At 36.2% G+C, this 27793-nt stretch overlaps 1 protein-coding gene and 1 long non-coding RNA gene across 3 annotated transcripts in view; one reads left to right on the top strand and one right to left on the bottom strand.

Annotated features, from left to right (window-relative positions):
- The window catches only part of WDR72 (WD repeat domain 72), a 236037-nt gene extending 231739 nt beyond the window's left edge, over positions 1-4298 (top strand). Inside the window, exon 20 of one of the 2 annotated variants that reach the window (XM_054531292.1) lies at positions 310-4298. In XM_054531292.1, coding sequence (XP_054387267.1) covers positions 310-365 — 56 coding nt within the window. In that variant the 3' untranslated portion in view covers positions 366-4298. 2 annotated transcript variants of the gene reach the window in all.
- LOC129050114 (uncharacterized) overlaps positions 1-27793 on the bottom strand; it is a 74846-nt gene that overhangs the window by 25951 nt on the left and 21102 nt on the right. Inside the window, exon 2 of the long non-coding RNA XR_008513594.1 lies at positions 1089-1172. This is a non-coding gene — a long non-coding RNA (uncharacterized LOC129050114). The remainder of the gene's footprint in view (positions 1-1088; positions 1173-27793) is intronic.

Below are 27793 nucleotides of genomic sequence, written 5' to 3'. Positions count from 1 at the left end.
TTCCATCTTCCTTGGCAGTTAAAAAAAATCCCCAAGCTATTAATAATGTGTGCAATTAAAGTGTATTTACCTACTTTATAAGACAAGTATATTTTTATTATATTAACTTGTCTTATTTTAGGATGGAAAAGACATATAGAAGTTATAAGCAATACCTTTCTTCCTTTCTTTCTTTTTTTCCTCATTCTCTCCCTTCTTCCTTTCTGTATCTATTCATCATTTCCTCTCTCCCTCCCCTCCTCTTGGTCTTTCTCTTTTTTCTCTTTTTAGATTTCACTGTATAACCCAAAATATCTGCTTTTTTCCTAGGTGAGCCAAGGCATCATTCATGGATAGCAAAGGTCTGCCCCTGCAAGGTGTCTTAAATGCAATCTCATCAGTAGGAGCTGAATTTGAACAAATTAAGAAATCCAAAAGATGCCATTTGTTTGTTACTATATAAAAGCATTGTTGTTATTGGTCAAGTTATTAGGCTGTAGTGGATTTGCTAATACTTTAGCCAACATGTATTAAAGTGATTTTAATACATGCTGATTAAAATGCAATACATACTGATTGAAAATATTCATATTCATCTAATTTTAGAAAAATATTGTCTAGATCATTCTCCATTCCTGTTTCTTACTTTTTCTGTTAATATTTCCAACAGGGAATGCCAGTCCACAGACACAAATTTAATACTGCTTTAAATTTTCTCCTATCCTTTTAGTCCCTGAATTATATAATAAACAATGTTAAAACCAATGTAGTACACAATACTTATAAATTTAATGTTGCTTCAAGGTATTTAATCTAAAATTTTACCAACTTTGATTTGTCTGGTTAGGATATTTTGTTTTAGTGGATATGCTTTAATTCGTATCAATTACTGCAGTAAATCTCATCCCTAAGCATGAAATGTTGTCAACAAATAACCAGTTCCATTTAGTTATCAATTAGCCCAAATAAGTGATACAAAGCATAACAGTGACCAACCTTGTACTGTCGAGTTAATTTGAACTTCTAATGACATTGAGGCTAATGTCTTTAGCTAAAGGTTGATCTTGTTGGCCACATAGATGTGAACTAGGGAAGGGGAATCAACTTACGGCATATCACAGTTGATCCTTGTTAAGTATAAACTCTTGTAGGTCTTTTCCCAGAAAGAAGCTTGACTAGCAGGAATTCTAAAACTAAAATATATCAAACAGCATAAATAGGAATAGTCATAAAGTGCTCTTCTATTAAAGCCTTTGGTGATCTGATTTATTTACTATGATTTATATTGTACAGTTCCCTGATTTACAGAAAAGCATCAAAATATTATTAATCTACATCTTATGTATATAAATATTGCCTAATCCATAGAAAAAAGGATATAAAGTATTAAATATATGATATACAGCTATATCTATCTATCTATGTATCTAATAGGGAAGTTCAAGTCACTTCAATTAAAGAAACATGTCTCTGAGCATAGGAGCAGCCTCAGGTCCTATGGGGGGATGCAGCGGACAGGGGAGGGGGAAATTAGAAAAGACAACTATATAATTGAAAAAGGGATATAAAGCATTAAATATATGATATATAGCTATATCTATCTATGTATGTATCTAATAGAGAAGTTCAAGTCACTTCAATTAAAGAAATATTTTTGAGCATGAGACCAGCCTCAGGTCTTATGCTGGGATGCAGTAGACAGGAGATGGGGAAATTAGAAAAGAGAACTATGTAATTGAAATGACATGGGCTGCGCCCTTAAGGAACTTATAATTAATGATGATCTGAATAAACATACCAGGATAAAGATGTCAAATGAGTGTGACTCCCTTAAAGTAGATTAAAGTGTGCATTCTTTGTTTCCTAAAATATGATTTTACTGCTTGAAATTACATTTGAGCTGAACTTTAGAAACTAACATAGTGTTAATATGAATAATCACGGAAAATTATTATCCTTTGAAAACTGATAAATATATTCCCCCTCCTTTAGAAACAGTCAAAAGCCACTTCAAACAAGTCTCAAAATAAAGGAAGGTAGCAAGTTAGGCGATGGATTATATTTTCTTGCTTGTTGTATACTGGTTGTCAAGGTCATTATAAGGACTCCCAAAAGCATTTTGAAGGATAGCAATATCAAATAAGTGTATGTCCTCTCAAATGAGGCATTTTTAATTGTTAAAACCTATTTGGACACTCAGATTATGTTATGTTATGAAAAATAAGCTTCATTATTTTTATAGCTACATCCTATTATTCCCTTTTAGAAACAAGAATAACAATAGGTTTTAATAGTTGCCATACTTAGCATTTATCAGGTCTAATGAAACCAATATTGAATCTCTGATAAATATTTTCTGATGTTACTAGCTATGGGAAGTTAGAACTGGCACAACCCTGACATTACTAAATGGAAATGTTAGGATTTTTCGGCATCACATGTTAGAATCCCTAAAATTTAAACATTCATGTTAAATGACTAAAGTTTGCTTCTCTCAATATGAATTCTGAAGGCCAATATCATTAACTATGAAAGTTTTTAATTCCTAAAAATAGTTTGAGATATTCAAGCAATGCTCTCCTAATATCCATATGCAATTGTGTTTATGACACAAATTCACTAGTCTGTTTAAAAATGATTTCTTTATATTGACTGGCGTTCCACATATTTCAGTAATTTCTCTTATGAGAGGACTTGAAATAGCAAATTGCCACACAGTTAACTGGATAGACCACGTACGAGGTGATCATAACCACTTGGTACTACACCCAGAAACTCAAAATTGTCTTTCTCCTGATGAGATATGGGTGTCCTTTTGTACATCTAGCCCTAGGTAACCAGCGGAGTGATTATATTAGCCAATGTGTTTGTATCCAGAGTCTTCCTGTCATTGTAATAAATAATTTATTTAAAAATTTTCTCTTGTGTTTCTTTTTTGGTAATCATCTTGGTGATATTTGTGAATATATATGTATGTGTGTGTATATATATATACACATATATATACACACATACATACATATATATATACATACATACATACATATATATATATGGCATATCCCCCAAAGGAATATCATATTTTCATTTGCAAGCCTTGATTCTTTGACTTGCTGTTGAGTTTCACATTGGCTCCACTGTATATTGCAGGAAAAAGTATCTGGAAAGCATGGAGTGTTAAGAGCAGAGGCTCCTCGGCAGTGTGTCTAGGCCGTGTGTGCTTGCTGTGCTTGTCAGAGCCTCATTCCCTCCCCTGTGTTGGAGAGCTTTCTCACAGGGCTCATCCAGAGGTGCTAGAAAGCAATCTGAACACTATTAAACACTTCAAATATAAGGAAAAATGTATAATGTTAGAAACACACAGTTAAAAAGTAGCCCCAGTTATCAAACATTCTGTTACTATTTTAGAAACTAAATTAAGCCTACTTTGAACATGATGGTATTAGAAAAATGATGGAATACAGTTTGTTAAATATTAATATTCTGTCTTTAGATGATAGCATTTGGTGACTTTTATTTCTTTTCTGATACATTTTTTCCAGTGTTCTGTATTTTTAAAATCCTTTTATAATTATTATAATGAACACTTTAGAAAAGATACTATTTCTCTTCCATACTTAGAGGGCACATTATAATAATTGAGTATTTTAAAATTAAATTTTATGCCATATGTTTAAAATGAAAGTTCAGGTTACATTAATTCCAATTGATTTTAAAGCCTTATTTTCACAGAAAGGACTCATTCAATTTTTTAAATTTTATAATCATACATTTTGATTCATCAGTTATATAAAAGCAGTGTTATAGACTCCTTTATTCTCCACAAAATGTTGTCTTATATGTAAAGTGCCAAAAGTTGTGTTTAATTTCCTAAGAAAGTCATTGCTTTGTAAACATTTGCATAATAGTGTTTTTTGAAATTTTAAAAAATTAGCTTAACCAAAAGAGTTGCAAAATTAAAACTTTCTTGAGTAGATATCTTTCAGATAAAGCTGCATGGCTTCATGTACAATAGTCCCCAGATCACTTTGCATTGTAATTTGCTCAAGAAGGAGCCTACAGATGGCAGGTAGGAGAAGGTAAACTGGAAATTAACAGGTCTGTCTGTAAGAGCATGCCACTGGAAACGCCCATCCAATTTGGGACCCCTGGAAGACAGCATGTGTCTAATGGGAGGCCTGTCCTAGTACAACTCCTTTACTCTTTTCACCTTCATCTTGACCTTCTCAAATACCATCTTTATGTAAAATGTTGATGTTGTGGAGTTTTTGCAGTAATTTAATTTTTATAAATATTGTATTAAAATATATTTATCTTGAGTACTGTTTTTTGCTTGTTTTGTTGTGTTTTGCCACCACCTACTCTTGGATCCTACTTGTTAAGTCCAAGATAAATTCACCTTTACCCCAGAAAGCACACTGCAGGTAAATGGACTGTGACAATTGCATCATTACAAGCATGATTATAATGAGGCGAATGGTAAGAAATAGTTATTGTAATACTATGTGAAAACTAAAGCCATAAACCAATGAAGATGTCCAAAATGGCCTACTTCTAGAGGTATACTGGGGCAAATTAGGCACCCGTTATATGCAGGGCTTCTAACACAGAGCAATTCAGACCAGCACCCCAGCCCCCACCTCCAGCCCCAGAAGGGGTGTGGGGAGGCCAGTCAAGAGACCACGTGAATGGTTCCCCTCTTGGCAGGGACAAAACCAGGAGGAGTTCCAGGGTGGAGGTGAAGCGGAGCATATTTTATTCTTCCATTGACATTGTTCCTCCAAATGCCAATTTTTCATTGCACAGAGCATATTTTCCTAACATCAATTTTAGGGTCTTTTTTTTGTCTTCAGCATCCTGCTATTGGAAAAATAGCAATGATTTTTATTCAAGAATACAAAGCTTTTAACACTAAAGATAATTAGTCCATATTTAGTCCATAGTACACTATGCCTAAATCTGCAAAGTTCCAAATGCCAGAAAAACACCAATATTCATAACATTGTGTAATAGGAATAATTAGTTGGCACATGCTTCCACAACTCATCATTTATTCACTTAGCAATCATTTTAATTGCAATTATCTGTAAAGCCATCAATCAGGTTTTCGATCTTGCATGTATATTTTCTAGGCAGAAGGTGTTTTCACACAGCCTCAGTAACAGCATCGTGGCCTTGGATGATGCCTTCCAAGATAAAAAGACAGCCCATGATGTTCTTGACATATCACAGGTTTCCTTTAGGCTTTTAAAGAGGTTTCTGGTTAATTGTGTAGTGTCAACTACATTTCCTATCAGAAATAACCTCTCTGATCTATATCAAAAGAATTGTGACATCTATGTTATCCCCGTTAGCATCAATTTATAGTTACTATATAATCAATTGAGGAAACAATGTTTCATTTCATTTTCCTTTTTTTTTTTTTTTTGTATTTTAGAATCTGCTAGGGTAGGAAAGAGGGAGGACCTCTAGTACAGTGAGATTAAGAACCTTCATCCTTTCCCTAAGACATAGCTATGGGGATCAAGTTGCACTTGGGATTTTTTTATAATAAGGAAGAATTCTTTGAATCAGCTTCTATTTCAAATAATCAGTGTATTCACACCAGTCTAAGCAAAACCATTTACTCCAATGTCTGCAAGAATTTGAGATAGAAGATGAGGCGAAACTAACAAATACTAACATGCCTTCAGGATAGTGAAGTAAATAAACAAATTTGGGGATTTCTAAAGTACATTTTCATAGAAAGCATACTGCAGCTGATGCCTGTCTGAAAGTGTTAGATTTTGTTTGTAGTCTTCCCGCCATGTAGGTGGCAGCAACACTCAAGGCTAGAAATTTTCTTTCACATTCTCTTAGCTCCAGTAAAAACATATTGTTACTAAAAAATCCTGGTGGGAGAGAAAAGGTTTAAAGTGTAGAGACAAATTTCTCGATGTCTTCACCTATCTCTAAAGCACTATTTTAAGGTTGTGCTTAAAACGGTTCCCATAATGTGAAAACATTTATCATTCCCCTTAATACAGAAGTCATAGTCTGCTCTCATACATGTTGGTAGTAGTAGGTTGCTGTTTTTTTTTATTTACGAGGATGTTACTTCTTTACCCTTTCTCAGACTAAAGCCGTTCTCTTAAGAAAAAGGAAGAAGTCTGCTTTAGTCTCCTATCACCTCTTTTTTTTGGGAAAATAATACAAGGCTGTCCCCTTTTTTCTTTGTAAACATCTAAGAATCCAGAGGATTGAGTATATGTTGAGAGTTTTCTCTTAGTCTTCAAAATGCAGCCATGTTCTCTGATTGTCCTAACTAAAAGTGACTGCATTCAACTTGGTTCTGTGTGCAAATCAAATGAGGGCTCTTTCAGAGCAGAGAGGCTCAGGGTGCCTGAGAGTGAAGGCAGAAGACCTGGACACAAGACATGTGGGTTAAAGCTGAGAGTGTTGCCATTGTGTGGATGAGGTTCACTGCCTTGAGAAAGCTGTTTACTCCTGTGCCTCGGTGAAAATGAAACCAGGATGTCCCCCAACCCCCTTACAGAAATAAGTTTGTTTTTCCTTAATATTGGAAACTGATGGGCAATAGGCTTTTCCTCAATTCCTGGTGTTTTGCTAGAACTAGTACATGTTATAGCAAATACAGGCAGCCTTTCTGCAAACATCTTCAGAGTGCTCTTGTTACATAGGGTCAGTCAACATGTCAAAAACACCAAGCAAACACACACAATTCCAGGCCTAGGTGAAACAGATAGCAGTTACATTTCCAGGCTAGGAAGAGGCCATTAAGTGGTTTGGGGAAGGTGAAGAGAGGTTTCTGCGTCTACTATCTTTCCATCTTAGTTTATATTCCTCCTCATTTCTTGTATCCTTCTACATCCTTGATCTTTCTTCCCACATCTATGTAGTTCAGTGCAAATCTTTTGAGAAATAGACCCGTGCATTGGAGTCAGAGAACTGATATTGTGTACCAGCTTCTTCACTTTCTTACTTGCTGTTTGAGATTAGACAGAAGTTTTGTATAATATTCTGAACCTCAATTTCCTCATGTATACATTGAGTCTAATAATTCCAATTTTGCAAGCACCATACACATGTATTATTATTTAATATAGTATTACAAATACTGAAATTACTATACATACAAAAAATACCTGGTTAGAATCTTAATTATGGCCAACCATAATGGCATTCCAGTGCTTAAGCAGGCCTTTTACGCAGATTGGATAAAGCAGTTTGGCATAAATAAGCTAAATTGGTTATTTAAATAAAAGTTTATTCTTTTAAAATGTTTCATGTTAACTTGAATTTTGAGCATTCCCAAAATCAAGGATTACTTTCAAAGTTTTTGATAATTTCTTTAGACGTCAGGGCTTTCCTCAGCACAGTGGGTAATAATAAATAGCAAGTAGTTATTTTTCTGGGTCCCAGAAGATAATCTCCTGGCAATGTTTTATATCAGAGTAGGATAGGCCATAGTCCATCAGGGTTGTACAAAACAACAAGTAGCTTCCCTCTCGACTTCTGCCAGTATGTGTACAATCAAATGACACTACAAAGGATATTTCTGTAGCCTTAGATGAGTGTGATGAAAGAAACCAAACCAGGGCCACGCGCGGTAGCTCACAGGTGTAATCCCAGCACTCTGGGCGGCCGAGGAGGGTGGATCACTTGAGGCCAGGAGTTCGAGACCAGACTGGCCAAAATGGTGAAACCCTGTCTCTACTAAAAATACAAAAATTAGCTGGGTGCAGTGGTGCACACCTGTAATCCCAGCTACTCCAGAGGCTGAGGCACAAGAATCACTTGAACCCTGGAGGCGGAGATTGCAATGAGATCACACCACTGCACTCCAGCCTGGATGACAAAGTGAGACTCTGAAAAAAAGAAGGAAGGAAGGAAGGAGAGAGAGAGAGAGAAAGAAAAAGAAAGAAAAAAGGAAAGGAAAGGAAAGGAAAGGGAAGGAAGGAAGGAAGGAAGGAAGGAAGGAAGGAAGGAAGGAAGGAAGGAAGGAAGGAAGGAAGGAAGGAAGGAAGGAAGGAAGGAAGGAAGGAAGGAAGGAAGGAAGGAAGGAAGGAAGGAAGGAAGAAAGAAAGGAAAGAAGAAAGAAAGAAAGAAAGAAAGAAAGAAAGAAAGAAAGAAAGAAAGAAAGAAAGAAAGAAAGAAAGAAAGAAAGAAAAAGAAAGAAAGGAAGGAAGGAAGGGAGAAAGAAAGAAAGAAAGAAAGAAAAAGAAACCAATCCAAAACACCTAAGTACTTCTAAAGAGGTGTCCTAAAAGAGAAAGTCAATGCATTACTGAAAAGTTTTCTGTAAAGCAAATATGTATGTCAGATTCTACCTCTGCACTGAGAATGGTTTGTATTCACAGTGTTTTCTCACCAGACAAGAATCTGAAAATGGATAAACTGAGCAGAAAATATGAGTCAAGGAAGAGTTAAAATGGAGACCTGACTGTGTCGTCGGGGCATCAAATACCAACAGAATGTACCTGGAAAGGGAAGACCACCCCTATTCTTACTTTCATAAATCTTGGTGAAATATCGCATTAGAACTCTGTCTCTGCTTCTGTCCTCTTCTTTCCTCCTATCTTTAAGTGAAAATAAAAATACTGTTACGAATAAAAATAATAAAATAACTAGGGATTTTCAATTAAAATGGTAAATTAAAGACATTCATCTCCATGCTCTCCTGAAGCCTCATTGAGATGATGGGACAAAAAACATAAACCCAGAAGAAAAATAGAGAAGAAGAAAAGAAATAATAATGGCAAAAATTTAAAAACTGAAAGCAGATAAATGCCATAGGGGACAATGCCAAGAAATGGGCCTGCTGGTATTGCAGAGCTCCTTAAAGGTTTAGGAACTGGGTCAACTGTGACCTCTAAAAGTGGGGGTACAAGTGTGGCTGAAACAGGAAAATTGTTTGAAAGAAACAGTTAACTTCCTTGAATCCCATTCCCATTTGGCATGCAAGCAGTTACTCTTCCCCTTACCCAGCGGACACCTGGATGTTCCCTCTCTGAACAGATTGAACAAGAGGGATTCTGGACTTAGGGACACTAGGCCAGCCAAGAGCAGATGCATCATCCTGAAAGAGGAGGGATGGGTGAAAATCTGTACGCTGATGGCCACACACTTAACCCAGCTTCCGTCTGCTTTGTTCCAAAAATGCTGGTAACTGCTCTTATTAGCCCTGAAGAAAAGACAAATGATTCTTTTATGATAAAACAACCAGCCTGAGGCCAATACATACATGAAAAGATGCTCAATATCACTAATCACCAGGGAAATGCAAATTAAAACCATAATGAGATACCATCTCGTACCCACTAGGATGTGCCACTATTGAAAAAAAAAAAAGAAAAGAGTAAGTGTTGATGAGGAGGTGGAAAAAATGGAACTATTGTGTACTAGCCGGTGGGAATATAAAATGTATGATCCAGCAATTCCATTTCTGGGTATATATCCAAAGTAACTGAAAGTAGAATCTCAAAAAGATATTTACATGTCGTTGTTCATAGCAGCACTATTTATAATAGCCAAAAGGTGGCGGCAACCCAAGTGTCTATTGAAGGATGAATAGATAGACAAAATGTGCTATATTCATACGATGAAATAGTACTCATCATTAAACAGGAAGGAAATTCAGACACGTGCTACAATATGGATGAACGTTGAGAATATTATGCTAAGTGGAATAAGCCAATTACAAAAAAACACGCATACTGTATGATTCTACTTCTATGAGGAAAATGGAGCAGTCAAATCATAGAGTCAGAAAGTAGAATGGTGGTTGCCAGGACAGGAGGGAGGGAAGAATGGAGAGTGATTGTTTAATGGGTAGTTTTGGTTTTACAGCATGAAAGAAGACATTCCAAAAGTTAAACATATGCGATAGCATTTACTGTTTCAGTCCAACATTTTTTTTTTTTTTAGTTTCTAATGTACTAGGCACTGTTCTAGCCATTGAGAATTCCACAGTAAACAAAACACACACACACATTCCAAGGCAAGCATTTTTTTCCAAAAAAAGTTTAAAAAATACAATTGAGGGACAGGCGCGGTGGCTCACTCCTGCAATCCCAGCACTTTGGGAGGCCGAGGCAGGTGAATCATCTGAGGTCAGGAGTTCGAGACCAGCCTGGCCAACGTGGTGAAACCCCCATCTCTACTAAAAATATAAAATTAGCCGAGCATGGTGGCACATGCCTGTAATCCCAGCTGCTCGGGGGGGTGAGGCAGGAGAATCACTTGAACCTGGGAGGCAGAGATCGCACCATTGCACTCCAGCCTGGGCAATAAGCAAGACTCCATTTCAAAAAAAAATTACAGTTGAAGAAACGTCTCACAAAGTGGAAAAATTAGGAGAGGCAGTAGAAAATTTTAAGACTAATTCAATTAGAGGGGGTTTTGTGTGAAAAATAATATTAATGAGAGCTCTACAAAGAATAAACAGAGAAATCGGGGGAAGAAAATTATGTAAAATAAAATCAAGCAAACTTTCCAGAACTGATGAAACCAAATTTCAGATTGAAAGAACCTATGGTGTGCTCAGCAAAATTCATAAAAATGACCCATATCAAGGTACATTTTAGTGAAACTTCAGAATATTAGAGCAAAAGAAATGTTCTTAACTTTAGAAAAGGAAGGATAACTTTTGCTCAATACAAATAATTAGGAATCAGAATGGCATTAGAGCTCTTAATTGCAATTCTGGATGCCAGAAGAAAATGTGGCAATGACTTAAATATCCTGATGAAAACCGTCACCATCTTAGAATTCTATACTTAGGCAATCTATTTCTTCCATGCACCCTTTCTCATGAAGTTACTGGAGGATATGATCCACCTACAAAATGGAGTAAACCAGGAAAGTTTAGCATATGCAACATGGGAATGAAGAAATGTCTGCAGAAGACAGGGAATGCAGATGGCATGTCTACTGCTGTGCTCAAGCCTAGAAAGCAGCTGGTCTAGATTTTAGCAGAAAGTAGAGGATTCCCATAGGGACGTCTCCAGGACAACAATGAAACTGACAGATTACTCGGTAAGTCTGACTCTACTGAGAGTAATGTTAGAGTTCTGTCAATGGGCTTCAGTCATGAAGTAGTGAAGTATTGTATATGACAGAAAACTAAACGAATAAAAAAGAAGGAGAAATAGAAGAAATGTAACCATAGTGTATTACATGACCCAACTGTAGTAATTCTAGTACTAATTATTACCAAATAATTATTACTCTAACAAAAAAATATAATGAAACTATCAGGAGAATGGGGGAATTGTGTGAAGGGAATGGATGGGAGAAAGGAAAGCTAAATCCTTATTCTCTATAAATCAATAACATGGGCGGGGCATGGTGGCTCACGCCTATAATCCCAGCACTTTGGGATGCCGAGGCAGGTGGATCACCTGAGGCCAGGAATTTGAGACCAACCTGGCCAACATGGCAAAACTCTGTCTCTATTAAAAATACAAAAAATTAGCCAGGCATGGTGGCAGGCACCTGTAACCCCAGCTAGTCAGGAGGCTGAGGCAGGAGAATTTCTTGAACCCGGAAGGCAGAGGCTGCAGTGAGCCGAGATCGTGCTATAAATATAATTTTTTAAAAAGCACTAAAATTAAGAACTTTAATTAATCTGAAATAGTGGGTAAATTCCCACTTTACAAATTTTGTTATAGCAAATGTTGGCATATTGAATTTATTTACAAAAAGACTTATCTAGAATCTTTTAGTATTTCATCTCTATTAGCCTTGTTTGTGTATGGCCCTGTCGTTGCATTTCTCTGATTGTTTAGGGCCGTAACTTAAGAAACTACCCAGGTCTTACGGTTCCTCTGAACTCCACAGAAATGTCACTCAGTTGATGCTGTTCTACCCCAGTTGCCCACTACCCAGTCTGTGGAGTAATGCAAAGCCTACTGATGTGGCTTGCAGGCAGGAATTTTCCTGCACTATGGCCCCAGTTGGTAATGATCCTCCTTTGTAACTTGATTAATGAGTGTTATGTGTGATTAATGAGTGGGATGATGAAACATTAAACAGCTGAATATAATATTGAGTATCTGGCTGTTCAGAAGGTCACTTTTGGATATCAGCTAAAAATATTGGTGAAAAATATTCTATGCCTGCATAGCTGTCTAGGGACCTAGAAGGCCACCTACTTCTTTGCCTCTCAAAAAGTTATTCCAAAGTGTTGTCAGAAGAAAAGCATAATAGTATACAAAAGTAGCTCCAAAGTAGAACACTGGAGCTGGGAAATTTTTTGTCATCTTGTAGTTTATCTTTTAAAATTCATTTAAATTTTGCGTCCATATACATTTGTGTTTGTTAAATACATACTCTTCTAATAGCTAACATTTACTGAACATTTTATGGCTGTGCTGTGCCTAGTACTTTACATATAGTTTCTTAATCTTCACAGCTATTTTATAGGATAGATTTTATCCTTATTATGTATAAAAGGAAACAGAAACACAGACAGGTTGAGCAATTTGCTGAAGACCACACAGCTAGTAAACAGTGGGAAAAGGAATTAAACATTACAGCATAGTTTCTAAGCATGCAGCCTTTGCTTTCTGACTGTTTGGAATCATTCAGTCTTTTATAACTGCCTCTCTTATCTATGGTTCCCAGTTTTTTGTAAGGGGTATTAGGACTGCATTTTAAAAATCATGAATCCGTTTCATCTACTCTCATTCATTATGACAGAAACCAGTAGAATCAATGTCATCACTTTTAACAAATATTGATCAACAAATTATTGATTTGATTAAAAAACCTATAGGTGTTACATTCCTGGCATTAATACTATCAATGTATTTGTATCAATTTCCTGGAAGCCCTTAGTAGAAGGTCATTTGGAAACAGTGGGCTGGATCTTGGTGTTCTTTTGCTCCATTGATAACACTCTCTACCAGCTAGGCACCAAATCACATGGACCAGGAGTCTTGCAATGTCAGATTCAGCAACCTGTGCCCTTCACCATTACGTTATATTGCTGACCACTTGCATCTTTCTGTCCTCATATTTAACAATGCAATAGTCAGATTTAATGGCCATTTTCAAGCTTTATGTTTTAGATGTCCTTGGTGGTACGTACATTCCCATCTATTCCCATGGTATTGAACTTGTTATCTTTGCATTGATTGCTAGCCTACATTGTGGGGTTCCCTGAGTGAATATGCCATACATTCTTGGAGCCCTCAATGTTGTGTGGTCACAGAGTACTCCCATGCACACAAGGGCTTTTAACCAGGGAAACATCCTTTTGAATTGAAAGGCTAATGGAATAGACTTCCCAGCCAGAATATCAAAGTTCTTTCATGCATTACAGCAAAAGTCCTTCTCTGGTGTTTCTTGATCAGAAAAACAATTTAAGGATGATTTGAACTCTTTTTCTAAAATTGTCTAAGCTCGATTGTCTAAGGCAGGGGTTTCTCAACCTCAGCACTATTGACATCTTGGGCCAGGGAGTCCTTTGTTTGGTGGGGACTGTCCTTTAAGTTGCAGGATATTTAGCAGCATCCTTGGCCTCCACCACTACTGTTAGGACAAGCAGTAACTGCCTACCCCCTACTGTTAGGACAAGCAGAAAAATGTCTCCAGACACTGCCAAATGTCTCCTGGAGGGACAAAATTGCACCCAGTTGAAAAACACTGGTGTAAGGCAAATTCCAACATAAATTCCAATGCAAAAGTTCATAAAGTGTTATATTGAGTTTTATTTATTTCAGAATACTGCCCTCTAGCCTGACTTCAATATAAAGCTCATTTTGGCAATTTTTACATTTACTGTAAGATTAAAAGAAAGTATAGTAATCACTATATTTCTTCCTCTTTTTTCAATGCCTCCTATTTTCTTAAAATCAGATGCTTCCAAAGCACAGACCCCCTCATGCACAGCTTCACCTCAAGCTCCAAGCTCACATATTCACCTGCATAGCCACCATCTTCTCCTGACCATCACCCAGGAACCTCAGCCCCGTGTTCCACACTGAACTCATTCTCTGACTCAACAAATCTCTTCTTTCCTCACTCCCAGCATAAAATTTGTTTCCAAATATTTTTTATTTGATTTCCTAAATGGCTCTTGAGTCTGTCCTCTTGGCCTCCTCCTGGTTACATCCTCAGTTCAGACTCATTTCCCACCTGCACTGCAGCAGTGGCCTCCTGACTGCCTCCAGTCCATCCTCCACACTGCTGCTCAAGCCAACTCTACAACACAAACCTATTATTTGACTTCGTTGAACACCATCCAAATTCCCTTAGCAGGGCTTGTGAAGCCTTTTGTAAAGCATCCCTTGCTCTCCACCATATTATAATAATAAATTAGTGAAGACTATATTTGCTGATAGAATAAAGGCACTCTAAAAAGTTGAGGGACAAATTAAGTACATAAAATATTAAAACTTTATATATCCTATTATATTGAAGTAATCTTATTGAGATGGACTTGAGTGTGTAAACTTCTGAGGTTTGAGTGCTTTTTAAATTAGAAAAGATTTGAAATGTCAGCACACACTATCAGGAGTGCCAAAAACATACTTATTTTCTCTATTAATGAATTTAATTTCCATTTTAGATTTAACTTCTTATTTTTCCAGGTAGAAAAATCTTAACCTCAACTGATTGAACGCTTTCCTCCTGTGTTGCATCTAAGTTCTGAGACCTTAGTGAAGTCACGATAGAGTTTTTAGTGCAAACCATGACACTTTCTAGAGTGAGAAGTACTGCTGTTTAACAATTAGGCTTGAGGCAACTGGCATAAATCAGGGCTTTCCTAGGAACACCGTGATATATGTTAGTCCAGTAACATAAGGGTGTGGGTCTTTGAGGATAATCAGTCATCAGTATGTCTGTGCTAGATGGACAGACAGTATTATATACAGGTACACTAGAGTCCAGACAGGGAAATGTTCTGCCTCATTTGTATCTGGTCTTCGGTCATCTGTGGTCATCGCTGGTTATATGTCTCAGCTGCTTCCTCCCTCACATTCATCTCTGATCTAGCTTGCTCCCCAGTCCCTCCAAGCTCCACTGAGATGGACAGAAAAAGATGGAATCTCCTGCCCTTCGCAGAGATGGAACATGGCTATCTCAGGCATGCCTACTGAACCAATTTATTATTTATTTATTTATCTTTATTTATTTTTTTTTTCTTTAAGCTCTGGGATACATGTGCTGAATGTGCAGGTTTGTTACACAGATATACATGTGCCATGGTGGTTTGCTGCACCTATCAACCCGTCATCTAGGCTTTAAGCCCTGCATACATTACATATTTATCCTAATGCTCTCCCTCCCCATGCTCCCCACCCTGCAACAGGCCCCGGTGTGTGACGTCCCCCTCGCTATGCCATGTGTTCTCATTGTTCAACTCCCACTTTTGAGTGAGAACATGCAGTGTTTGGCTTTCTGTTCCTGTGTTAGTTTGCTGAGGATGATGGCTTCCAGCTTCATCCATGTTCCTGCAAAGGACATGAACTCATTCTTTTTTATGGCTGCATGGTATTCCATGCTGTATATGTGCCACATTTTCTTTATCCAGTCTATCATTGATGAGCATTTGGGTTGCTGAACCACTTTTGTGTCATGAGAGATGCAGAAACATTCTGTGGGGCTTGCAACTGTGTTGACTTCCCCCTCAAAACCCAAATAGAGCTCACCACTGCTCTTGGATTCTGAGCTCTATCTCTGGTTTCTATTCCACACCCCACACCTAACTAGGAAATAGACTTTGGGTGAGATACAGAATTGCTTTTCAGGAATCCACCTGCATGGATTCTTAAAGACAAAGTTATTTTTCTTCTTCTTTTTGCTTTCCCTATGTAATATTTACCTTTTCTGTAACAAGGTAGCCTGCTTTGTCTTTTTTCTAAGATTTGTTGCTTGTGACATAAACAGTATACCCTAGTATTATAGATTTTAAAATGAAAAACTCTAATTGAAACCCAAAGGTGATGCCTTTGCTTGTGTATCTTGTTCTAGCTCCTCTGAGACACTAAATGCTGCTGACAATAATGGGGGAAGGCAAAAGATATAAGAAACTACAGGGAGTAATACAAGTCAAATATTTGATAAGCATAACAACATTAAATGTTTTCATCTACTGAATGCAAATATATTCTAGAGTAGAAAAAAATGAGTATGTCAGTTGCAATGGTAACTTTATATGTCAACTCGGCTAGGCTATGGTGCCAAATTGTTTGGTCAAACACCAGTCTAGAGGTTGCTGTGAAGATATTTTAAAAATTTGATTAAGGGATAGAACGGACATACATTAAGGTAATAAAAGCCATTTATGACAAACCCATAGCCAACATTATACTGAACAGGGAAAAGTTGAAAGTATTTCCTCTGAGAAATGGAACAATACAAGGCTGCCCACTTTCACCACATCTATTCAACGTAGTAGTTGAAGTTCTAGCCAGAGTAATCAGATGAGAGAAAGAAATAAAGGGCATCCAAATTGGTAAAGAGGAAGTAAGACTGTTGCTGTTCACCAATGATATGACTGTATACCTAGAAAACCCTAAAGACTCATCCAAAAAGCTCCTAGACCTGATAAGTGAATTCAGTAAAGTTTCAGGATACAAAATCTATGTGCACAAATCAGTAGCACTGCTATACACCAAAAGTGACCAAACTGAGAATCAAATCAATAACTCAACCCCTTTTAAAACAGCTGCAAAAAAATACTTACGAATATACCTAACCAAAGAGGTGAAAGATCTCTACAAGGAAAACTACAAAACACTGCTGAAAGAAATCATAGATGACACAAACAAATGGAAACACAATGCATGCTCATGGATAGGTAGAATCAATATTGTAAAAATGATCATACTACCAAAAACAATCTATAAATTCAATGCAATTCCCATTAAAATACCATCATCATTCTTCAAATAACTAGAAAAAAATCCTAAAATTCATGGGGAGCTAAAAAAGAGCCCACATAGCCAAAGCAAGACTAAACAAAAAGAACAAATCTGGAGGCATCACCTTATCCAACTTCAAACTGTGCTAACAAGGCTATAGTCACTAAAAAACAGCATGGTACTGGTATAAAAACAGGCACATATACCAATGGAACAGAATAGAGAACCCAGAAATAAAGCCAAATACTTACAGCCAACTGATCTTTGACAAAGCAAACAAAAACATAAAGTGGAAAATGACTTCTTATTTAACAAATGGTACTGGGATAATTGGCAAGCTACATGTAAAACAATGAAACTGTATCCTCATCTCTCACCTTATACAAAAATCAACTCAAGATGGATCAAAGACTTAAATCTAAGACCTGAAATCATAAAGATCCTAGAAGATAACATTGAAAAAACCCTTCTAGACATTGGCTTAGGCAAAGGCTTCATAACCAAGAATCCAAAAGCAAACGCAACAAAAACGAAGATAAATAGGTGGTACTTAATGAAACTAAGAAGCTTCTGCACAGCAAAAGAAATAATCAGCAGAATAAACAGAAAACCCACAAAACAGGTGAAAAATCTTCACAAACTATGCATCTGACAAAGAACTAATATCCTGAATCTACAAGGAACTCAAACAAATCAGCAAGAAAAAAACAAATCTCATCAAAAAGTGGGCTAAGGACATGAATAGCCAATACTCAAAAAAAGATATACAAATGGCCAACAAACATATGAAAAAAATGCTCGACATCATTAATGATCAGGGAAATGCAAATCAAAATCACAATTCAATACCACCTTACTCCTGCAAGAATGGGCATAATTAAAAATCAAAAAATAATAGATGTTAGCATGGATGTGGTGAAAAAAGGAACACTTTTACACTGCTGGTGGGAATACAAACTAGTACAACCACTGTGGAAACAGTGTGGAGATTCCTTAAAGAATGAAAAATGTAACTGCCATTTGATCCAGCAATCCCACTACTGGATATCTACCCAGAGGAAAAGAAGTCATTATATTAAAAAGACACTTGCACACACATATTTATAGCAGCACAATTTGCAATTGTGAAGTTATGGAACCAGCCTAAATGCCCATCAACCAACATGTGGATAAAGAAAAAGTTATATATATATATATATATATCTCCATGGATTTATATATAAATTTATATGATATACTATATATTATATAATTTATATATTATTCATATTATATAATATATATTAAGTTATATATTATATATATATCCATGGACATATATATCCATGGATTACTACTTAGCCATAAAAAGGAATGAAATGAAATTATGGCATTCACAGCAACCTGAATGGAGTTGGAGACCATTATTTTAAGTTAAGTAACTCAGGAATGGAAAACTAAACATCATATGTTCTCACTTATAAATGGGAGCTGAGCTATGAGGATGCAAAAGCACAAGAATGACATAATGGACTCTGGGGACTTGGGGGAAGGCTGGGAGGGGGATGAGGGGTACAAGATTTCACATTAGGTGCAGTATACACTGCTTGGGTGATGAATGTACCAAAAATCTCAGAAATCACCACTAATGAACTTATCCATGTAACAAAACACCACCTGTTCCCCAAAAACTATTGAAATGATAACAAGAAAATGTGACTAACATTTAAATCAATAGCCTTTGAGTAAAGTTGATTACTATCCATAATGTGAGTGAGACTTATCTAACAATTTGAAGGCCCTAAGAGCAAAGATGGAGGCTTCCCAAAGAAGAAGGAAGTCTCAAGACTGCAACATTAGAAAGGGCTAGATTCTTTCTTACCCAAACAGCACATAGTGAGAATTCCATGACATTAATGAGACAGGGAAATTATTTTCCTCGCTAATAATTTAGAAAACAGAAACCAAGTGACTGCTCTTAACATAGATGACAGAAAGCACTTAATAAAATCCAACAGCCATTCCTGATACAAAATTTTAAAACTATAACAGCAAATATAACAACAATAAAGAACTAAACCTTTTAATTAACTAGAAAGAACGATAATTTCTCAATATAATAAATAAAACTTAGAAATATATAGCAAATTTCATCCTAACAACAGTGATGTTGTTTGGCTGTGTCCCCACCCAAATCTCATCTTGAATTGTAGCTCCCGTAATCCCCACTTGTCATGGGATGGACCCAGTGGGAGGTAATTGAATCACAGTGCTGGGTGTTTCCTGTGCTCTTCTCGTGATAGTGAATAAGTCTTACAAGATCTGATGGTTTTATGAAGGGCAGGTCCCCTGCACACACTCTCTTGCCTGCCACCATGTAAGACGTGGTTTTGCTCCTCCTTTGCTTTCCACCGTGATTGTGAGGCCTCACCAGCCATGTGGAACTGTGAATCCATTAAACCTCTTTTTCTTTACAAATTATCCAGTCTCAGGTATGTTTTTATTAGCAGCGTGAGAACAAACTAACACACACACACTCAAGGCATCCAATTTAAACCAGAAACAAATAGGCTGTGGTCAGCTGTCACTATTGTTCCTCCAAATGATTCTGGAGTTCCAGCAAATGCGAAAGAACAAAATAACAAAGGACTATAAATATTGAAAAGGAAGAACACCTTAACAAAATCTAGAATTTATATAAGTCAATTCCAAGAGAGCAAACTGAAATCAAAGTGTGATAAGATGGCCAAATGTAAGGTAAACATACAAAACAACAGCTTTCCTGTACATTGAGAATAACCAATCAGAAAACCGAAAAAAAAAGACCTCATTCACATTACCAATGCTTACAAGGAAACTAGGATAAATACAACTTAATACAGCATGTTTATAAGCTATTTGACAGAAACCTGTAAAATGTTACTAAATAATGTAAAAGATGAATGAAAAAATGATGAGAAATGCATGCCACATTGCTGGATGGGCCAAATCAAAATTATAAAGATATTAATTATCCTTAACAAATTTCAGTGAATTTCTATCAGAATCTTTGTGTCTATGTGTATGTGTTTGGGTGTGTGTGTAAATCTACTTATAATTTGATAGTTTTATAGAAAATAAAATGTAAGTATTTATAGTTAACTGAAGAAGAAATAAAAACTTGAATAAACAAATAATCATAGAACAATATTTTCTTTCTTTTTTTTTTTTTTTGGGAGATGGAGTCTCACTTTGTCACCTAGGCTAGAGTGCAGTGGCATGATCATGGCTCACTGCAACCTCAACCTCCCAGGCTCAAGTGATCCCCCTGCCTGTCTCGTGAGTGGCTGGGACTACAGGCATCTGCCCCCATGCCCAGCTAATTTGTGTGCGTTTTGTTTGTTTTAGAGATGGGGTCATACTATGTTGCCCAGGCAAGAACAATTCTTAAAAGTTACCGGAAAAATAGTTCCTCTTCATAAAACACCAAGTCTACCAAACTGTCTAGAATTCTACCAACCCTTCCAGAATTGTACCGAATCTTCCAGAAGCAGCTAAGTTGTGTACAATTTAAATACAAAAATAAAAACTTTCTCATTAATTCTCTACATCTTCAATAGTGTTGTTACTGAGCCTAATAGCAATAGCACATGCACATATAACATATACTTGCCACTTGAAAGCAAACTCAATTATTTATATTGAGGCAAAAATTCTAAATGAAATATGTGTTGAGTTTATATTTATCAAATGTTTAGAACTATGCAAATATTCTCAAGCAAAAAAAAAAAACAACAGTGTCTGGAATACATTAAGTCTAATATAGGAACTTGTTAAGTGTAAATTAATTAATAAATAAGTAAATGTAAATTAAATCTAACAGGAATGTAAGGATTTTTCCCATTGAAATATATTAATCACATTAGTAACTTAATGGAGAAAGATTATATGATTAAAAAGGCAGATGTTTTAAAAGCATATACCATGTTTATAAGCAATTGATAAGTTTGTAAATTATCTAATCTATTCAGCAATATTAAAACACTCATAAATAATTTTTGGGTCAAAGAAAAATTTAGAGCTGCAGCATAGCATATTTAGAAAGTGACAGCAAAATACTATATATAAAAACTTGCAAAATGCAGTCAAAATTGTACTGTTAATAGTATGAAGTAATTTTTAAAATAAAGTAAATAAAGTAGTCCTTCAATTCAAGCAGTTAAAAAACAAAGATATCTTTAAAAAAGAAAAAAGAAGTAAATAAAAAGTATAAAACTTAAATCAACCAATAAAAGATACAGAGTTACTGAGATAAGTAAGTTGCTATTTAAGTCTTGAATGATATCAGGGATACCAACTGTAACCCTATTCTAGCACTGGTCTGGTCCAGGGTGAGGTGAAAAGTTCTATAGCACATTGTCTTAAGCATGAAGTTAAATACAGTAGCAGCTAACTATCTAGTACTCTCTAGTAACCTGGTTGGATCTTCTCTGCTCATAAAATCGATTCTCTCTCTTTCTTTTCCTTCCTTCCTTCCTTTTCTTTCTTTTCTTTTCCTTTTCTTTTTCTTTCTTTCTTTCTCTTTCTTCTCTCTCTCTCTGCCTCTCTCTCTCTCTCTTCTTCTCTCTCTCTCTCTCCCTGTCATTTTCATTTAAAGATATCTAGAACACAGGTCAGCAAGCTTTCTCTACAAAGGTCCAGACAGTAAATATATTAGGCTTCCAGGCCGAACTGATGCACCAGATTTGGCCTGTAGGCTATAGTTTGCTAAATCCTGATCTAGAGTAAAAGTACAAAATGTGGAAATTCAGTAGCTAAGTAGAAAGTCAGCAGCCTGCAGCTGCTTATATTCATAGACATTGTGTGTAAGTCTGAGTAGGTGGTCATCTACTACATGGTATAAGCCAAAAAGGGGAAGGTAGATCCTGAAGCCACGTCAGTGGTCCGAGCATGATGGGCACCAGGACACAAAGTTGAGAGTGCTTGACCTGAACAGAGATTGCTGTAGGTGCACATTCCCTGGAAACTGCTCCTCCACCGTTTGTTTCTTTGTACTGAGAGAGCATCCTAATCATCAGAACCCGAATGTCTTCCACTGATGAGGAGATAAGACAAACTGGCATCTACCTGCACTTTCTCAGTATTTCAACATTTAAGAGAATTTTCTTTCAGGTTTCTATTCTACTTATGCCAAATGCCATATTCAACCTGCTCCTAGGTTGAGATTTCACAAACTTCTTTTGTTAGAATGAGAAAATTAATTGCAATAAAAGAAAGAATAGTTATCTCTTGTCCTTGAAGTAAGGTGTAGGAGCAAATTCTGTGTAGGTTTTTGTATTAATAAATTATTTGTTAGGATTTAATCTAGTTTGACCTCTATGAGAGTGCTTTTGCTGAGCTGTAATACACATAGTACAATCTAGACCAGTACTACCCAACTGAAATATAGTAATGTGAACATAAATGCAATTATAAATCTTCTGAAAGTCACATTAAAAAGTTTTTTAAAATAGGTGAAATCAATTTAATAATGTATTTTACTTTACCCTATGTAACCAAAACTTTATCATTTCAATATATAAGCAATATAAAAATGATTCATGAGATATTTTATGTTACCTTTGTTCATGCTAAGTCTTCAAAACCCTGTAAATATTTTCCACTTATAGAACAACTCAACCTGGACTAGCTACATGTGGCTAATAGCTAACATATTGTACAGAACAGATCTAGACTAAAACGTGTTGTGAAAAAGAATTAAAAAGACATTTCTGTGCATTATCATAAGTATACAGATTATTAAAAGAAGGAAATATATTTAAGGTTTAATTTTTCTATCTGGCTCCCTCATTATACGAATAGAAATACTAAAGATTAGCAAAGTTAGATGATTCTCTGGAAATCATTCAGTTAATCAGAGTGGCAGAATCAAGACAACAATCCAACATTTCTTATTCTCAGTTGTAGCCTTTAAATAAAGTCACTAAAAATATAAGGAGTATCTGTTAGGATGGGAAAAAATCAAATATCCAATCAAATGGGCTTAAACAATACCTTGGATGATCTTGATACCTAACATAACAAGATTCCCAGGTTGGTTGCTTCAGAATCTCAACAGGGTCATCAAAAGTTCCAGTTCTTTCCATCCTGCTCTGCCTTCCTTTGTGTGTCAGCTTTGCCCTCAGTTGGCCCCTTCCTGGTTGCAAGATGGCTGTTTCTATCCTGGAAAAAAACCTCCAGCAAGAAGGATGTGTGGAAGAAGAAAAGAGCAGTCTCTTTACATGCCTTTTTCTTAAGAGAGAGAAAACTTTTTCCAGAAGCCCTCAACAGTAGAATCCTTCTTTTATCTTAATGACCAGAACTGGAGTTCTGCTTATCCTTAAACCAATCACTGGCAAGACAAATAGGATTACAGGATTCTCTTAGATTAATTATTTCAGGGTAGAATGAAAGCTGGAAAAAACAACCACAAAGGCTACCACACCTCTGATTAAAATCAATAGCTGAAACACCATTTGTGGTGGGAATATAGTAATATATATAACCCCCAAACTCTATAAACAGCAATCTTTTATTTGCCCCAAATTCTATTTGGATTTAATAAACTAATGACTTCACAAACATACATGAAATGACCTAACCAATATCATCTTCATATTTCTTGATCTAAACCCCGGAATCTTAAAACAGAAAGCTCCCATTATGTTAATACAGAGATTCAACAGTCTTTTATTGAAGACTATTAGAGACTAAATGTTTGTGTCCCCCAAAAGTCATATGTTGAAACCTGATCCCCATTGTGAGTGTATTTGGAGGTTGGGCCTTTGAAAGATTATTAGACTATGAGGGCAGATACGCCATTAATGACATTAGTCCCTTTATAAAAGAAACCCCACAGAGCTCTTTTGCCATCTATGAACTAGGAAGCAGGACCTCACCAGACACTGAATCGGCTGATGCCTTGATCTTGGACTTTCCAGCCTTCAGAATGGTAGGAAATAAATTTCTGATGTTTATAAAATAACCAGTTTATGATGTTTTTTATAGGAGCCTGAACTGGCTAAAATAAGAGCCTACCCTGTAGCAGGTACTGATTTCATCACTGCCACATGTACCACATTTCATCCTTATAAGCACCCATGAAATAACTTTTCAAATCATTTCTGTATTAGCCTGGGTCTCAAAGAAGTTAGTGGTGTCCTCGAACTCACACAGTTCTGAAGTTATTAATGTATAGATCCCAATTTCATATCCAAGTTTTTTACTCTAAGTCCAGTACTATTTCTGCTCCATAAATTGACTATTATACTGGAAAATGTTGTCAGCTAGTAGCTTAGGTTAGGGGGCCGCATAGAGTTATTTTCTCTTCCTTTCTAATCTTTGTAAATAAACTATGTACAAATTTAGTGAGAAGAGGGAGTCCATAGCTAAATCCCAAATAGAATAGAGTTACAGAGAAAGCGCCATATACAGCAGAGGCTGGCAAACTGTAACCCAGCAGCTGCCTGGTATTTAAATAAAGTTTTATCAGAACACAGACATTTGTTTACATATTGTTTATGACTGCTTTCTCTCTAAAGGGCAGAGTTGAGTAGTTGCAACAGAAACCCTATGGGCTGCAAAGCTGAAAATATTTACTATCTAGTTCTTTACAGAAAGTGTGAAAGTGTTCTAACTCCTCACATAAAGGAAAGCTCCTAGAATTTGAAATCAAGAGGCCTGAATTTGAAATCAAGAGGCCTGAATTTGAAATGAAGTTCTGACTTGATGTAATGGTTGTGTATACTTGGGGCATTGTATTTAACCTCTCAGATTTCAGTTTCCCTCTCTGAAAAGTAGAAATCATGTTTAATTCAAGAAATTTTGAGAATTATATAAGCTTATGTAGCTGACAGTAGTTTGTAATTGAAAAGTGGTGGCCAGTACATATGAGCAGGAAGAATAGCTTTTGTCAAGTCTCAGAGAAGAGAGGAAAATCTCATTTCTTTGCTATATTGAGGTTTTCATAACATTAGAGCAAAAAAATCCAGGCTGTAGCCAAACCAAAGTGAGAAGAATAGGGATATTTTGCTGCTCGAGGTAGCACTATTTGCTTGGCTGAGCAGGAGTTGATTGTGAAGAATTCAATGACATGAAGATAAGGTGATGGGTGTGTCTCTCAAGTGGCTTCCTACAGAAGCCAGAAGAATAAACAGGAGGCCAATGGGCATTGGTGGTTAGCACAATTGACCAAACCAAATAATTCAGGGACCAGACAATTGTCTTTAAAGATTTTAAAGTTAGATTAAAAACATACCAGCCTCCTATTATTGCATTATCTGCTAAAAAAAGATGCATGTTTCCAATTACAAAGGTCACACTGTAAAAAGATGGTAGCATTTACATTATAATATTAATTTTAAAACTAAAAATGTCATATTCTTATAATTTTTAAAAAACTTCCTGTGGCCTAAATTTGTTTATGATACACTCATGTAAATTCCTCCCTTACTGTTGATCTTGACCACAACAAAAAAATAATCATTTTTCTATTCTTAAGCCTTGGCAGCAAATATTTTTTCCCTCTTGTTCTAAGCCACCCTGGATTATAGAGGAAAAAAAAACCAGTAAAATATGGAGCAAAGTACAGCAAAAAGGGCCATTTATACTGCTATTCTGACTGCTATTACTAGCGATAACTATCAACTCTAAACTGTTCAACAGTGAGTCCACACCAATAAGTGGAAACATTTTTTATAAGTGCTGTGTAATAATATCTGACATGTATATAGCACTTTTCATCTGTAAGAATCCCAAAGCACCATGTGCAGCCTCCTGGGATCACTTCTCTACTAAAAAGTATAACAGCCTCTGAAGTTCAAGGTGGCAACCCTTCCATACAGGGTTGTAACAGTCCACAATTCTTGGTATTATTGCGGAGAAGGCAAGAGGAAGTATGCGTCCATCTTATAGCCCTCCCGAGCCTGCTTAGTTTATGCTCTCCTTTCCTATGTTCAACATGTGAATCCTAAAGATAAACTCTCCTACTTCTCTTCGTGCTTCAATGGGAGGGCTGGTTCTTAAACAACAGTGGGGAATTGAGAAATCTTATTTAAGCACTGATTTATTCTGACTGCTTTTTATTTAGAGAAGTGTTTGTGTATTAGTCTGTTCTCACATTGCTAATAAAGACATACCCGAGCCTGGGTAATTTATCAAAGAAAGAGGTTTAATTGACTCATAGTTCCACATGGCTGTGGAGACCTCACAATCATGGTGGAGAGCAAAGTCACGTCTTATATGGCAGCAGGCAAGAGAGTGTGTACAGGGAAACTCACCTTTATAAAACCATCAGATCTTGTGAGACTTAGTCTTTATCATAAGAACAGCATAGCAAAGAAGCAAAGACCTGCTCCCATGATTCAATTATCTCCCACTGGGTCCCTCCCATGACTCATGGAAATTATGGGAGCTAAAATTCAGGGTGAGATTTGGGTGGAGACACACCCAAACCATATCAGTTTGTGTTGAGTTAAATTAAAAATAACAACAGTAGAATTTCCTTTGAAACCACAACCATTTTTAATACCTGGTACTGCTACTTTCTAGCTGTAGATTTGAGGCAGGTTTCTTAAAATTTTTAAGCCTCATATTTAAAAATAGAGATACATTTAATACCTACTTCAAAGTAGGCTTACAAACTTAAATTTAAAGTGACTAGCAGAGTAGTCAGGATCACATAGGCACAAAATAAATGTGTTTTCCTCCACTTCCACAGGGTATGTCTATAGGAAACAGTCTGTGTTCATTGATTAAATTGGGTGGTGGGAGGGGTTTGAGAGTGGAGTTCTATTGTTTCTTAACAGAGAAGTTTACTTTAGTAATGGCAATGCTATGGATTAGGAGTCAAGGATTTGATTTAATAATCTTTGGGTGTGTCAGTTATTTGATGTCTCCAATTAACCCTGTCTACTAAAAGGAAAAAATAATATCCCCTACTCTCCTCGCTAAAGAATTAGAGGATAAATTAAATAGTATCTGTAATATGGCTCAACTTCCACAGAATATGGTGCTGAGTAATGCAGCATAACTCTGGTTATGATTGTTGATCAAGACTGGATTGGAAAGAAAATAATAAATACAAGAAAAAGATTGAAAATGGTCAAAGTCAACAGATAAAAAGGAACACAAATGCTATCTAAAGATGACTCCCATCACTCCCCTACCCCCCATTATAAAAGTTCAGAAGAATACAGAAAACAAATAGAGGGTGAGCCATCTGCTTTTTCTGGATTATAGTATATTCATTTGGAAAATAGTTATTAAGAACCTACTGTGTGCAAAGCACAACAATAGGAATGTTTCATTCTCAGAACAAATTTAAAAAGTACTCAGTTCAACAAACGTTCCTCGATGTGTACTATGGACAAAGCACCATGCTCACTCTCAGTACTCATGAACTTGAAAAAATGATAAAAAAAAAACCTTCATTTTCTAAGCCAAATGTTCATATCGATAGAAATAGCTATGTCATAGAAGACAAGGTATAAAATGTATAAGATAATTGTAAACAGCATGAGCTTTGGAACTAACGGTTTAAACAAAAGAGCTCCACTGTTTGCTAGCTTTGTGACTTTAAAATCCTTTTTTCCTCATACTTAATTCATAGAGTTGTTTTAAGCTTGGAACAAGTTTATGTATAAAAGTACTTTCCAAAGGGCCTGGCCTACAGTATTCACTTAATTACATTAGCTTTAAAAATATTAATGATTTTGTCATGATTATTTACTAATAACTGGGAGTCTAATGGATTTAGAGCAGTGATTCTTAAGTGGGAGTGATTTTGCCACCCAGTAACATAAGGCAATACCTGAAGACATTTTTGGCTGTCTAACTTGATAGGGCAAATACTACTCTCTAGTAGGTAGAGAGGAGCCAGAGATACTCTTAAACATCCTGCAATAAACAGAACAACATCTCACAACAAATAGTTATCCCGTCCA

Source organism: Pongo abelii, chromosome 16 (assembly GCF_028885655.2).
Source record: "Pongo abelii isolate AG06213 chromosome 16, NHGRI_mPonAbe1-v2.0_pri, whole genome shotgun sequence".
NCBI classification, from domain to species: domain Eukaryota; kingdom Metazoa; phylum Chordata; class Mammalia; order Primates; family Hominidae; genus Pongo; species Pongo abelii.
This window is presented reverse-complemented; position numbering and strand designations above follow the sequence as displayed.